At 35.3% G+C, this 12,489-nt stretch overlaps 1 protein-coding gene across 4 annotated transcripts in view; it reads left to right on the top strand.

The window, feature by feature from the left end:
* Nucleotides 1–12,489, top strand: part of LOC140497227 (phospholipid-transporting ATPase ABCA3-like) — a 264,641-nt gene that overhangs the window by 135,826 nt on the left and 116,326 nt on the right. For 3 of the 4 annotated variants that reach the window (XM_072597914.1, XM_072597912.1, XM_072597915.1), the window contains one exon: nucleotides 8,606–8,704. The exons of the other annotated variant lie outside the window; for it this stretch is intronic. In XM_072597914.1, coding sequence (XP_072454015.1) covers nucleotides 8,606–8,704 — 99 coding nt within the window. The remainder of the gene's footprint in view (nucleotides 1–8,605; nucleotides 8,705–12,489) is intronic. 4 annotated transcript variants of the gene reach the window in all.

The raw sequence follows: 12,489 nt of genomic DNA, 5'->3' as shown, positions 1-12,489 counted from the left end.
CGCAAACAATTCTTTCTTTGTTAATCTGTTCTGACCTTGAATTCGCTGGCTATTTACTCTTCTCTATTGAGGAAATTTATCTTTTTCCCAGTCCCCTAAGTTACTTAACTATGAAATCTTGTCCAGTACCTCCAAAAGAGGGTTTTCTATTTCCCCAACTATTAGTCAAAACTAGGAGCTTGTAATCAGGAGGAGCTGTCTTTATTATTATATTCCTATGGGAAACTACTAAGGGTGTATCATAGTATACATCTGTGTTTCCATTCATTATTGCAGTCTTTATTATCTCCTCCTTTAACTTCCTTATACAGTTCCTAAGTGAATACCAGGGTCTATCTCCATTAGGCCACATAGAATCAGTATGGTACTGCATACTGAATCCTTCTGTGGCCAATGCTAACACATTTGTCATATTGTTACCTCCCCGAGTATTGTAATCTCTAAAGGCTTGCTATACTTGCCATCTAGTGAAACTCCTCCTGCCCCTTCATCACTTATTCTCACCATGCAAGATATTAATGATTCTCCTATCCTTTGAGTGAACCAGCTCAAAATATCTGTGACCTACTGCTGAGTAAAATCCTCAATTATCTCCCTACACACTGTGTTCCTTGGTTGGTTCTTTTGTTTTTGCCTTAGTATGAAGTGAGCTTCAGCCTTAGAAGTCTCTCCCTGCAACATTGTTTCATCTCTCAATTCTGACTTAATTTTCTATCCAGGTACTCTGCTGGCAGTCATCATCATGGCAACTAGACTGGGTTTATACAAAGATTGTTTGCACACTTCTTTTTCAAGCCTTCTACTTCATCTTAGCTAAATGAACAGCCTTTTCTTACATCTGAGACCCCCAGCTTGCTCTTTTAAAGGAAAGCCCAAATGCTGAGAATTTCTATGCTAACTAGCTATTTTTCGATATGAAGTTTTGTTCCTCCAAGATTTCATCTCTGCTTTCACACATAATACAGTAACATGTTAATAAAATCCAGCCTCTCCTACTTATCCCTGCCATCTCTTTCCCTGATCTTATCAGTATTCCTTGCAAGCACCTTTCCAAGTTTCTAGGTTCCCCCTCCTGTAATTTCACTTCCCACTTTTCACAGGGTCCACTGCTTTTAGCCCATTCCCTTGCTAGGGAGGAGTACAGTAAATCCTCCCATCCTGGAATATCCATTTTTTCCCTCTAAATCCTTTTTACCTCCAAATAGAGATTTTATACCCTGTGATCCTATTCCTGATGCCACATGTATCACCCAGACAATATTCGCAGTACCAAGGGTAGCTAAGAATATGCCAATGTAGTTCAGAATTTCAAAGTATAACATATTCTCTATATAGTAGGCAGATGAAAAACATTTATTCAGACACCAGAAAGCCAAATCCCCAAACCAGAAAGTCAAATCCATCATAATAGTCAAGAAGTCAATACACATTAGCACTGTAGGAGACAAAGCCATTCCCAAGTCTTTCCCCTTGCTGGGCCTTCCCACAAGCAAACAAACACTCATGAGCCTGCTTGCCTATGTCCTTTCTCTCCCTCTGCCTTAATATTTCTCAGTAACTTCCTCTCACTTCTGCTCAACCCTTACTGTTCCATCTGTTCAGCAAGCTCCTCCCATAACATGTATCTTAGGCTTTCATGTGATTTAAGCAGGTCACATGGGCCTATTAATGAATGGGAAAGAACTTCTCATTTTAGTTACTATTGCTCTTGATATATGATATGAGATGTTGGTCTGTGCCTAGTTTATGCCAGATTTCTTGTTATTTTTTTAGACAGTTTTTGCCAAATAATGAGTTCATGTACCCAAAGATTGGATCTTTGGAATTATCAAGTCTAGATTACTATGGTCATTTATTATTGTATACTTAATATACATTGATCCACCACTCATTTTTAGCCAATACCAAATTGTTTTGATGATCACTACTTGGTAATATAGTTTGAAATCTGTACTGTTAGGCTGCCTTTTTTTACATTTTTTTCATTGATTCCCTTGATATTCTTGACCATTTTTCTTCAAGATGATTTTTGCTATTATGTTTTTCTAGCTCCATAAAAATTCTTTTGTAATTTGATTGAGATGGCAACGAGTAAATTAATTTATACTGTACTACAATTTTTATATTTTCTTGGCCTACCCATGAGCAATTAATATTTTTATGTTATTTAGTTCTGTCTTTATGTGAAAAGTGTTTTGTAATTTTGTTCATTGTTCTATGTGTATTGGCAGGTAGACTCCCAAGTATTTTATAATAGCTGCAGTCATTTTAAATATAAATTTTCTATCTCTTCTTGTTGGGTTTTGTTGGTAATATATAGTAATGCTGATGATTTGTGTGGGTTTATTTTATATTTGGCAATTTTGTGAAATTGAGGGAATGCTTATCAATTGGGGAATGGCTGAACAAGGTATGGTATGTAACTGTAATGTAATATTATTATAATATAAAAAATGACAAGGGAGGTGGTTTCTGTAAAACTTAGGAAGATTTATATGAGTTGATGCAAAAGTGAAGTAAGAAGAAATAGATCATTGTACATAGTAACAACAATACTATAATCGTCAACTATGAAAGACTTAGTAACTCTTATCGTGATAATGATCTAAGAAAAGTCTAAAGGACTCATGATGAAAAATACTTTCCACCTTCAAGGAGAAAACTCATGAACTCTGCTTGTATACACTTTTCATTTTCTTTATTTTTCTTGGTTTATTGTGACATGTTCAACATAGAAATTTGTATCGCATTTTTTCATGTGTATACTTTATATCATAAAGCTTGCCTTCTTGGCGGGTGAAGGGAGGGCTAGAGGGAGGGAGATAATTTATTTTTATTTATTTATTTATCCATCTATACATTTACTTATTTTTTGTGTTCCACAATCACTACCATACAACCTAGATTTTTTCTTTCCCTCCCTTCCCAAGATGCCATACAGTTTTATATAGGTTCTACACATACACTATTAAATGCATTTTCACCATAGTCATGTTGTGTAGAAGAATTAAAATGAATGGGAGAAATCATATAATACATTAAAATGTAATACAAAAGAAAATGACTGCTACAATCTGTGATTGAATTCCATAGATCTTTCTCTGGATGTGGAAGGCATTTTGCCTTAAAAGACCATTTTTAAGTCCTTGCATTGCAATGAAGTTCTAAGTCTGCCAGAAGAAGTCCTCACACACTGTCGTTGTTACTGTGTATGAAGTTCTCCTAGTTCTGCTCCTTTCACTTACCATCAGATCATATAAGTCTTTCCAGGGCTCTCTGAAGTCTTCCTGTTCATCATTTCTTATAGCACAATAATATTCATTACATTCATATACCATAATTTATCTAGCCATTTCCCAATTGATGGGTATCCCTTTGATTTCCAATTTTTTGTCCAACACAAAGAGCATTGCTATAAACATTTTTGTACATGTGGGACCCTTTCCCATTTTTATGATCTCTTGGGGATCCAGTCCTAGAAGTGGTATTGATGGGTCAAAGGGTATGCACATTTTTGTTGCCCTTTGAGCATAGTTCCAAAGTGCTCTCCAGAATGGTTGGATCAGCTTACACCAACAATGAATTAGTGTTAAAACTCTCCCACATCTTCTTCAATATTTATCATCTTCCTGCTCTGTCATATTAGCCAATATGATAGGTGTGATGTGGTATCTCAGAGTTGTTCTAATTTGCATCTTTCTAATCAATAGTGATTTAGAGCACTTTTTTACATGACTATAGATATCTTTAATTTCTTCCTCTGAAAACTGGCTGTCCATATCTTTTAACGATTTATCATTTGAGGAATGACTTGTATTCTTGTACACTTGACTCAGCTCTCTATATCTTTGAGAAATGAAGCCTTTATCATGGACACTAGTTGCAAAAATTCTTTCCCAGTTTTCTGCTTTCCTCCTAATCTTGGTTGCATTGGATTTGATTGTGCAAAAACTTTTCAGTTCAATGCAATCAAAATTATCCATTTTGCCTTCATAATGCATAATTTCTTCTTTAGTCAAAAATTCTTCCCTTCTCCATAAATCTGATAAATACACTATTCCTTGACCCACTCTTTATAACTAAATCATGTACCCGTTTGGACTTCATTCTTGTGTACAGTGTCAGGCATTGGTCTATGCCTAGTTTCCGCCACACTTTTATCCAGTTTTCCCAGCAATTTTTGTTGAACAGTGAGTTCTTATCTCAGAAGCCGAGGTCCTTGGATTTATCAAACCATAGATTGTTATATTCTTTGCCTACTGTGTCTTGCATACCTAGCATATTCCACTTGTCTACCCTTCTGTTTGTTAGCCAGTATCAAGTGGTTTTGATAACTGCTGCTTTATAATACAATTTGAGATCTGGTGGAGCTAAGCCACTTTCACTAGCATTTATTTTATTAGTTCCCTTGATGTTCTGTACCTTTTGTTTTTCCAGATGAATTTTGACATTATTTTTTCTAGTTCTAGAAAATAATTATCTGATAATTTGATTGGTATGGCACTAAATAAGTAAATTAATTTAGGTAGAATTGTCATTTTTGTTATATTGGCTTTTAGTGTCATATAGTTTCCTTCCCTCTTTTGATTAGATCTATTACTGCTTTTGCTTTGTCTGAGATTGGATTGATACATGTTTTTCTTTTACATCAGATGAAGCACAATATATTCTGCTCCAACCTTTTACCTTTACCCTATGTGTATCACACCACTGCAAATGTGTTTCTTGTAAACAACACAATGTTGGATTGTGGCTCTTAATCCATTCTGCTATCTGTCTCAGTTTTATGGGAGAATTCATCCCATTCACATTCACAGTTATAAGTACTATCTGTATCTTTCCCTGTATTCCCTATTTATGCTTTTAGCTCTCCCTTTTCCCTTCCCCTCCACAACAGTTTTAATTTTTGACCACCACCTGTCACAGTCTTCCATTCCTTCTTTCAACCCCTCTCCCTTTTACTGCCCTTTACACTTACTACTTCTTCCCTCCCTTTTAACCTCTCCCTCCTTTTCTTCCCCTTTCACCTCCTACTGCTTATAGAACTAGTTAGATTTATATTCTTAATTAAATTTGTTGTTTTCTCCTTGAACCACATCAGATGAGAATACCTCTCAAACAATGATCATCTCCCTCCCCTCTTTCCCTCCCCTGTAATATAATTTTGTACTTCTTCCTGTGATGTAATTTACCATTTTTCTGCCTCCTTCTTTTCCCATCATCGCCGTTACAATCACTTTGTATGCTTGAATCACATTTTTATCATCACATAATTACTTTGTACTCCTTCCCTCTATCTATGTATATTCCTTTTATATTTCATAATAGATATACAATTCTCAAGATTAACAAGTATTTATATGGAGATAAACAGCTTGCTCAAATTGAGTAGCAAGTTTTCTTTTCCCCTGTTTACCTTTTTATGCCTCTGTGGAGATCTGCTTTTAAAAATGAAATTTTCTATTGAGTTCTGGTCTTTTTACTAGGAAGGTCTAGAAATTCCTTATTTCATTGAATGTCCATCTCCTTGCCTGAGACGTTATGCTGAACTTTGCGGGGTAACTGATATTTGGTTGTAGTTCCAGCTCCTTTGCCTTGTGCAATATCATATTCCAGTTTCTTCAGTCTTTTATTGTAGAAGCTGCAAGGTCCTGTGTAATCCTGACTGTAGCTCCTCGATATTTGAATGATTTCTTTCTAGCTGCCTGTAATATTTTCTCCTTCATTTAATAGTTCTGGAATTTGACAACAATATTTCTTGGTATTTTTAATTTGGGATCCCTTTTGGGAGGTGAATGGCAAATTGTTTTGATGACTGTTTTGCCCTCTGGATCTAGCACTTCTGAGCAATTTCCCTTGATGATTTCTTGGAAGATATTGTCCAGACTCTTTTTTTCATCATGGCTTTCTGGTTGGCCAATAATTCTTAAATTTTCTCTCCTGGATCTATTTTCCAGGTCAGTTGTTTTTCCAATTAGATATTTTATATTTTCTTCTATCTTTTCATTCTTTAGATTTTGTTTGCTTGATTCTTGATGTCTCATAGAGTAATTAACTTCTACTTGTCCAATGGTAATTTTCATCAAATTGTTTTCTTCAGTTAACTTTTGCATCTCCCTTTCCATCTGTTCAATCATTCCTTTTAAGGAATTATTTTCTCCAGTTAGTTTTTGTACTTCCTTTTCCATTTGTCCAATTTTCCCGGTTAGGTTTTGTGCTTCCTTTTCCATTTGTTCAATTTTCCTTTTTAAAGAGTTGTTCTCTTCAGTGAATTCTTTCTTCATACTTTTAAAATCATTGTCCATTTTTCCTTCTTCAGCTCATCCCAGAGTGCTCTTTGTACATATGAGCAGTTCATAGTCTCTTCTGAAGTTTCAGATGGGAGTACAGTCTCAATACCGACCTCTTTGGTATTTGTATTTTGATCCTTGTCCCCATAGAAAGATTCTATGTTCTTTTCCTACCTCCTTCATTTCTTACTCATGATGGTTAGGCTTTGTCTATTGTGGCCTCTGATTCTTTCAGCTTACCTGGTGCTGAGCTGGTTGGTGTGAGAAAGCAAAGGCCCAGAGGTTTGTTTGTCTTTCCCCTGATTAGCCCTGAAGCTAACTTGTCAAGTGAGGGGTAGGGGGTGGTCTGGTCATGGGAGATCTCTTCAGCTGAGGTAGAGCAAAGGCAAGCTCAGCACTTGGTGATTCTGGCTACCATAGTGTCTTCCTGTTTCCCCTGGAGCGTTGAGGCATGGTCCTGGTGTTGGTTGCAAGGCTCCAACCCCGTGGGGCTCTGGCCTCCACCACAGTAAGAGGAATACTGCTTAGCAATTTTCCCAGCTTCAGGTGCTACAAGACTGTTTGCCCCTTCTGCTGATTCCACTGATCCAGGATTTTTCTGGGGAAATATTTTATGGTTCAGGGACAATGAAGGGAGGCAGAGAGAGCATTTACTGATCTCTCCACCATTTTGGCTCCTGGAAATTCAAGTAGGTGACTTACAGACATTTAATCTGAGGGCTGAAAGTTTCAGGCATAGCTGCTGCAGAGATTTCTGGGGCTCTGTCCATGGCTCTCACTCTCTCAGCTCCACTTTACTCTTGCCCTGAACTGCTGTCCTGCCATTTGACAGCTTCCTCAGAATGCCCGGGGCTTTCCTGCTCAGCCCTGCTGTGGCAGGGACTTGCTGAGCTGTGTGCTACATACTCCTCCAGCCCCGTGGAACACATCCTTCCCATTGATCTTCCAGTCTTTCCTAGGCTGTGAATCTGTCACAATCTATCTCCTATTGGATTCTACACCTCCAAAATTTGGTCAGATTCTCTTTTTAGAGGTATCTGAGGGCGTTTGTCTAAGAGCTTAGGTGAGTAGTTGCTCTCACTCTGCCATTTTGAATCTGCCCCTTGAGGGAGATAATTTATAACTCAAAATTTTACATTAAAAATAAATAATAAAAATATTAAAATAAAAAATAAAATGGCTATAGGCAATATAAAATACAATGGATTCCACCTGGGAAGACATACACAAAAAATATATGAATACAACAAAACATTCTTTACAAAAATTAAGATCTCTAACTCTAAAGTGAAGACATCTAACCCTAAAATCAAAATAATCTGATACACATCAAGTGCTTATTATTAGCAGTGTGAGTTTTATTATTTTAGAATAAAATATAAATGTCTATATTTGTAACAGGTTTTTTTTTTTCAGTGAAGAAAGGGAAAGAATTGCAAGGGAGGGAAGATTTTAAAATCAAATTTAATTAAAATATGCTCCCTATGCTTTGGAGAACTGCCTCTTCTCCTTGCCCCCAGAAGAAATACATCTCCCAGGGTCTTTCTGACTGAATCTATGTGTATGTATATATGTATATACGTATATGTGAATGTGTACCTGTGGATATACGTATGTATTTACTCATGCACATAAGTGTGTATATACACATAGATACATGTATATATCTGTGAATATGTGTGTATGTATATGTGTATACATGTGTATGTTTATCTATATATGTTTTACATGTGTGTGTATGCGCACATATATGCATATATGTACATACACACATATATGAAATATTTTCAAATAAATGACAAAAGTCAAACCTTTTATACCGAGGTGATGCCTCTAATTTGTGCACATTTGTAGTATTAATCAATTTTTATGATTCGTAAATTTCTTCCCTTCCTTATATCCCATATTCCTAGTTGGCAACTGGTAAATTAATTAGAATAAGTGTTATAATATAGAATTATGTACTAGTAAGTCCAACAGCCCACTGTAATAACTGGTCATGGACAGATAGAACTTATCTGATTTTGGAAGTTGATAGAAAGAACTAGGAAACCAGAACCAGGCAGGAGATAGGATCAAGTCAAGGAAGGATAGTTTAATCTGTAGAAGGATGTGTGGAAATGAGATAGGTGGGAGACACTGGTGTGGCTTTCCCATAAGGCCAACCTATACTATTGAGCTCACGTTGCCAGAAATCTGTGCATATCCTACCAATCTTTGCCAATTCTTCAAAAAGAAAATTATTTTAGATTTCAAAACAGCCAGAAATCTGTTCAGAATCCCCATTTCTCTTTATGCCTCTTTCCCTCTTCTAGGTTTGAAGCTTTGTTTACTAAAGTAGAAATGGAAGAAAAACAGCTAGGAATTGCCAGCTATGGAATTTCTGTAACAACCATGGAAGAAGTCTTCCTTAGGTAATTATTATTCCATGGGGAAGAAGTACTCTTACCCCTTAAAATCACATGTTATTTAATGAATAAATGCCAATTTATAGGAGGAGAGAAGTAAAACATTGAGTTTTTAAATGTGTAAATATTTCACATTAATGTTTTTCTTGAAAGACAAAGACATTTGGAAATGGTCATGAGCTTTGTGTCACCCAGAGGGGCTAATATTTCTGATAGTGGGGAGGTCAAGGAGAGTAATGCTAAAGTTTTAAGAAAAACTGATAATTCAGTAATCAGATGGACAGAATGAGCATTAAATCCTATAAAATTCATTAGTTTATTGAGAGATTTTTAAAAGCAGAAGCTATTGAGGCAGCTGATCTTGGGGCAGGAGAGTTAGGTGCATAGGATAACACAGGGTTATTAATACAAGGAAATTGTAGTATATAGAAGTTTCAAAGAGAATAGTATCAGATTAGGACTTCTGCACCATGTTGTAGAATTAGATAATAGAAAGTCATTTTGGACTACAGAAAAAAAAATTGTCTTGATGTAGCCATAAAAGCAATGAGAAGAAGGTGAAGATGGTTGCTGAAAGGGTCATAAATGGTTCCTGCTCCTGGAAATATGTTTCATCTAAGTATGCCATCATTTCATCTGCAAAGAGTAATATTTTTGTTTCTTTTTGTCTATTCTTTTTCCTTCTATTTCTTTGTCTTGTTGCTATAGCTAGCATTTCTAGTACAATATTAAATAACATTGATGGTAGTGAACATTCTTGGTAGAGTTTGCTTGGAAATCTATCTGGTTCTGAGTTTTCTTCTTAGGAAGCTCATTTATATATTGTTCAATTTCTTTTTCTAAAATAGTATTTGTTTTTTATTTGTTGTTCTGTTAATACGGGTAATTTACATTTTTGCAAATACTCATCTATTTCATTCAGAATATCAATTTTATTGGCATATAGTTGAGCAAAACTACTCCTGATAATTGTTTTTATTTCATCTTCATTGGTTGTGAATTTTTAGGGCTGACAATTTGGTTTTCTTTTTTAAAAATTGAATTGTCTAATGGTTTATCTATTTTGTTTCTTGTCAAAGTTGCTTCAACTTGTATTTCTTTTGTGATTTAGAGCTATTTTGGAGAGTGGGGAGTACCTTTTCATGCATGACAAAACCAGAAAAATTCTATGTACATAACTGAATGAAGTGGGATTCGAAATTCAATTCAGATTCTAATTTTCAAATCCAGCTAGTGTTTATGAATACTTATTTGTCCACTTAGCATATGTACTGAATGCAGGAACTGGGAAAAATGAATACCACCTGGGTTCAGGTCAACTGTTAGAAAGATGTGGTAGAAAGAGAGCTTCTACCTGCTACTTGTGTGTTCTTGGACTACTTACTTCATCAGGGCCTCAGTCTCTTCCTAATAATGAGGTGATTTGACTAGATGACCTCCAAGATCCCTTAGAATGTGACTAATGATTCTTTTTTCACACCATCGGGCAGCCCAGATGATGGAGAGGAAGGAAAATGGATTTCCAGTGGAAAAGGCTAAATTCCTTACAGAACTTCAGCCTTCTGTACGGAAAGTTGTGGGATGATTCATAATAGAGGAGCTAACACTATTATTGTGATTGCTTGGTAATCACCACTAAAGTACTTACTAAAGTAAGGAGGGATAAGAGGATTTAGAACTTGTAGGGACCTTGAGGAGCTATCCCCACTCCATTGCTTTGCTGTAGATCTTATTGGGAAAGCTTCTAGTTGATCCCCATTGAAAGTAATATTTGCTCCTTGTTTTAGATTAATACTACTTATTGTTTTAAAGGATGCTCCATTTATTCCTATATTTTCTAGAGTTTTTAATAGGAATAAGTATTATATTTTGTCAAACGTTTTTTCTGCATCTCTTCAGATAATCCTATTATTTTTGTTGATTTCCTTATTGATGTGGTTAATTTGCTTATAGTTTTCCTATTATTGAAACAACTCTGTATTCCTGGTATAATTCCCACATGGTCAAAGTGTATGGTCCTTGTGATATAGTACCTTAATCTCTTTAATAGTACTTCATTTGAATGTTTTGTATCATTATTCATTAAGGAATTTGATCTATAGTTCTCTTGCTCAGTTTTTACTCATCTTTGTTTAGGAATCAGCACCATATTTCTGACATAAAAGGAATTCGGAGGACTCCTTTTCCTATGTGCAAATAGTTTATGCAGTATTAGGATGAATTGTTCTTTAAATATTTGGTGTAATTTCTTTGTGAATCCATCTAGCCCTGTGGATTTTTTTCTTAGAGAGCATATTGAGGCCTTGTTCAATTTCTTTTTCTAAGATGAAGTTATTTAAGTATTCTACTTCCTCTTCTGTGAATCTAGGCAACTTATATTTTTGTAAATATTCATGTGTTCCATTTAGATCGTCAGAATTTTTGGCATATAATTGGGCAAAATAGCTCATAATAATTATGTTAATTTCTCTTCATTGGTGGTGAATTCACCCCTTTTAATTTTTGCGACTAATTATTTGTTTGTATTTTTTATTTTTAAAATCAGATTAACCAGAGGTTTATCTAGTTTATTGATTTTTTTTCATAAAATGAGTTTCTAGTTTTATTTATTAATTCAATGGTTTTGTCCTAAAAATCAACGGAGAAATTAATAAAACTGAAAATAATAAAAAAGTTCCTACATCTTTCCTATTTCAGTGGGAACAAAGACCCTCTCTGAAATCTCCATTTCAAAACTCCAAAACTTTCAAATGCTGAATTTACACTGTCAGTGCAAACAGATTCCAACTTTCTTTACCCATCTACTCATCTTTAATTTTTTTCATTTCTTTATGCAACACTACTCTTTCTTTCTTCTACTTGTGTAATTCTTCTAGTAATCCCCTTTTAGGTTATTTAGTGGTTACAAACGCACAGTTAATACCAATGTCTTTAAGGACTTTTGGGCAACTAGAATTAGATACAATTGCATATTTTTTATAAGTGATAGACAGACTCAAAAATAACTCACTCAGAACAACAAGTTCCTCATTTTAGGGTGTCACAAATTTTAACAAGCAAGATGACTTTAGAGAAGAAATTGTGATCTAGCTCCTCAAAATTAACCCTTTTTTGTGTCACAAATATTGGTACCATAAAAAAATTCTCTGTTATTCTTACAACATTAAGTTACTGTTGGGGCACCTTAGTGGTGCAGTGGATAGAGCACCAGTGCAGGAGTCAGGAGGACCTGAGTTCAAATCTCACCTCAGACATTTGACACTCACTAGCTGTGTGACCTTGGGCAAGTCACTTAACCCCAATTGCTTCATCCTAGGTCATCTCCAGTCCTCCTGGTAAATATTTGGTTACTGGATTCAGATGGCTCTGGAGGAGAAGGGAGGCTGGAGACCTGCACAGCCCTCCCCCAATCAAAACAAAGTCAAGTGCAAGTCATGTCATTATTTCTCTGATGACATGGTCTTCTTCTTTGGCAAAGAAGGACATATACACACAAGTTACTATTATTTCTCTCTTCTTTATTATTTACTGTTAGTGAAACATTGAAAAGTTTTCTCAGAAATAACTTCCATTTTGGTGCTTGTTGATTGTGAATGATCCATATACCTAAATGCCTCTTTCTTTTAAAAAGTTTTGATATTTTCCAAAACTGTAGTTTTCCTGTTAGGAATTTTTCTTTTGTCTCTCATCAAAAGAGGAGCTGATTCCCTATTAGTTATAAATGAACAGAAATCCTTATTACACTAATTTAACTTTAAATTCACCTAAATGAAATATAACTCAATAATTTT

This window comes from Notamacropus eugenii, chromosome 3 (genome assembly GCF_028372415.1).
Source record: "Notamacropus eugenii isolate mMacEug1 chromosome 3, mMacEug1.pri_v2, whole genome shotgun sequence".
NCBI lineage: Eukaryota > Metazoa > Chordata > Mammalia > Diprotodontia > Macropodidae > Notamacropus > Notamacropus eugenii.
This window is presented reverse-complemented; position numbering and strand designations above follow the sequence as displayed.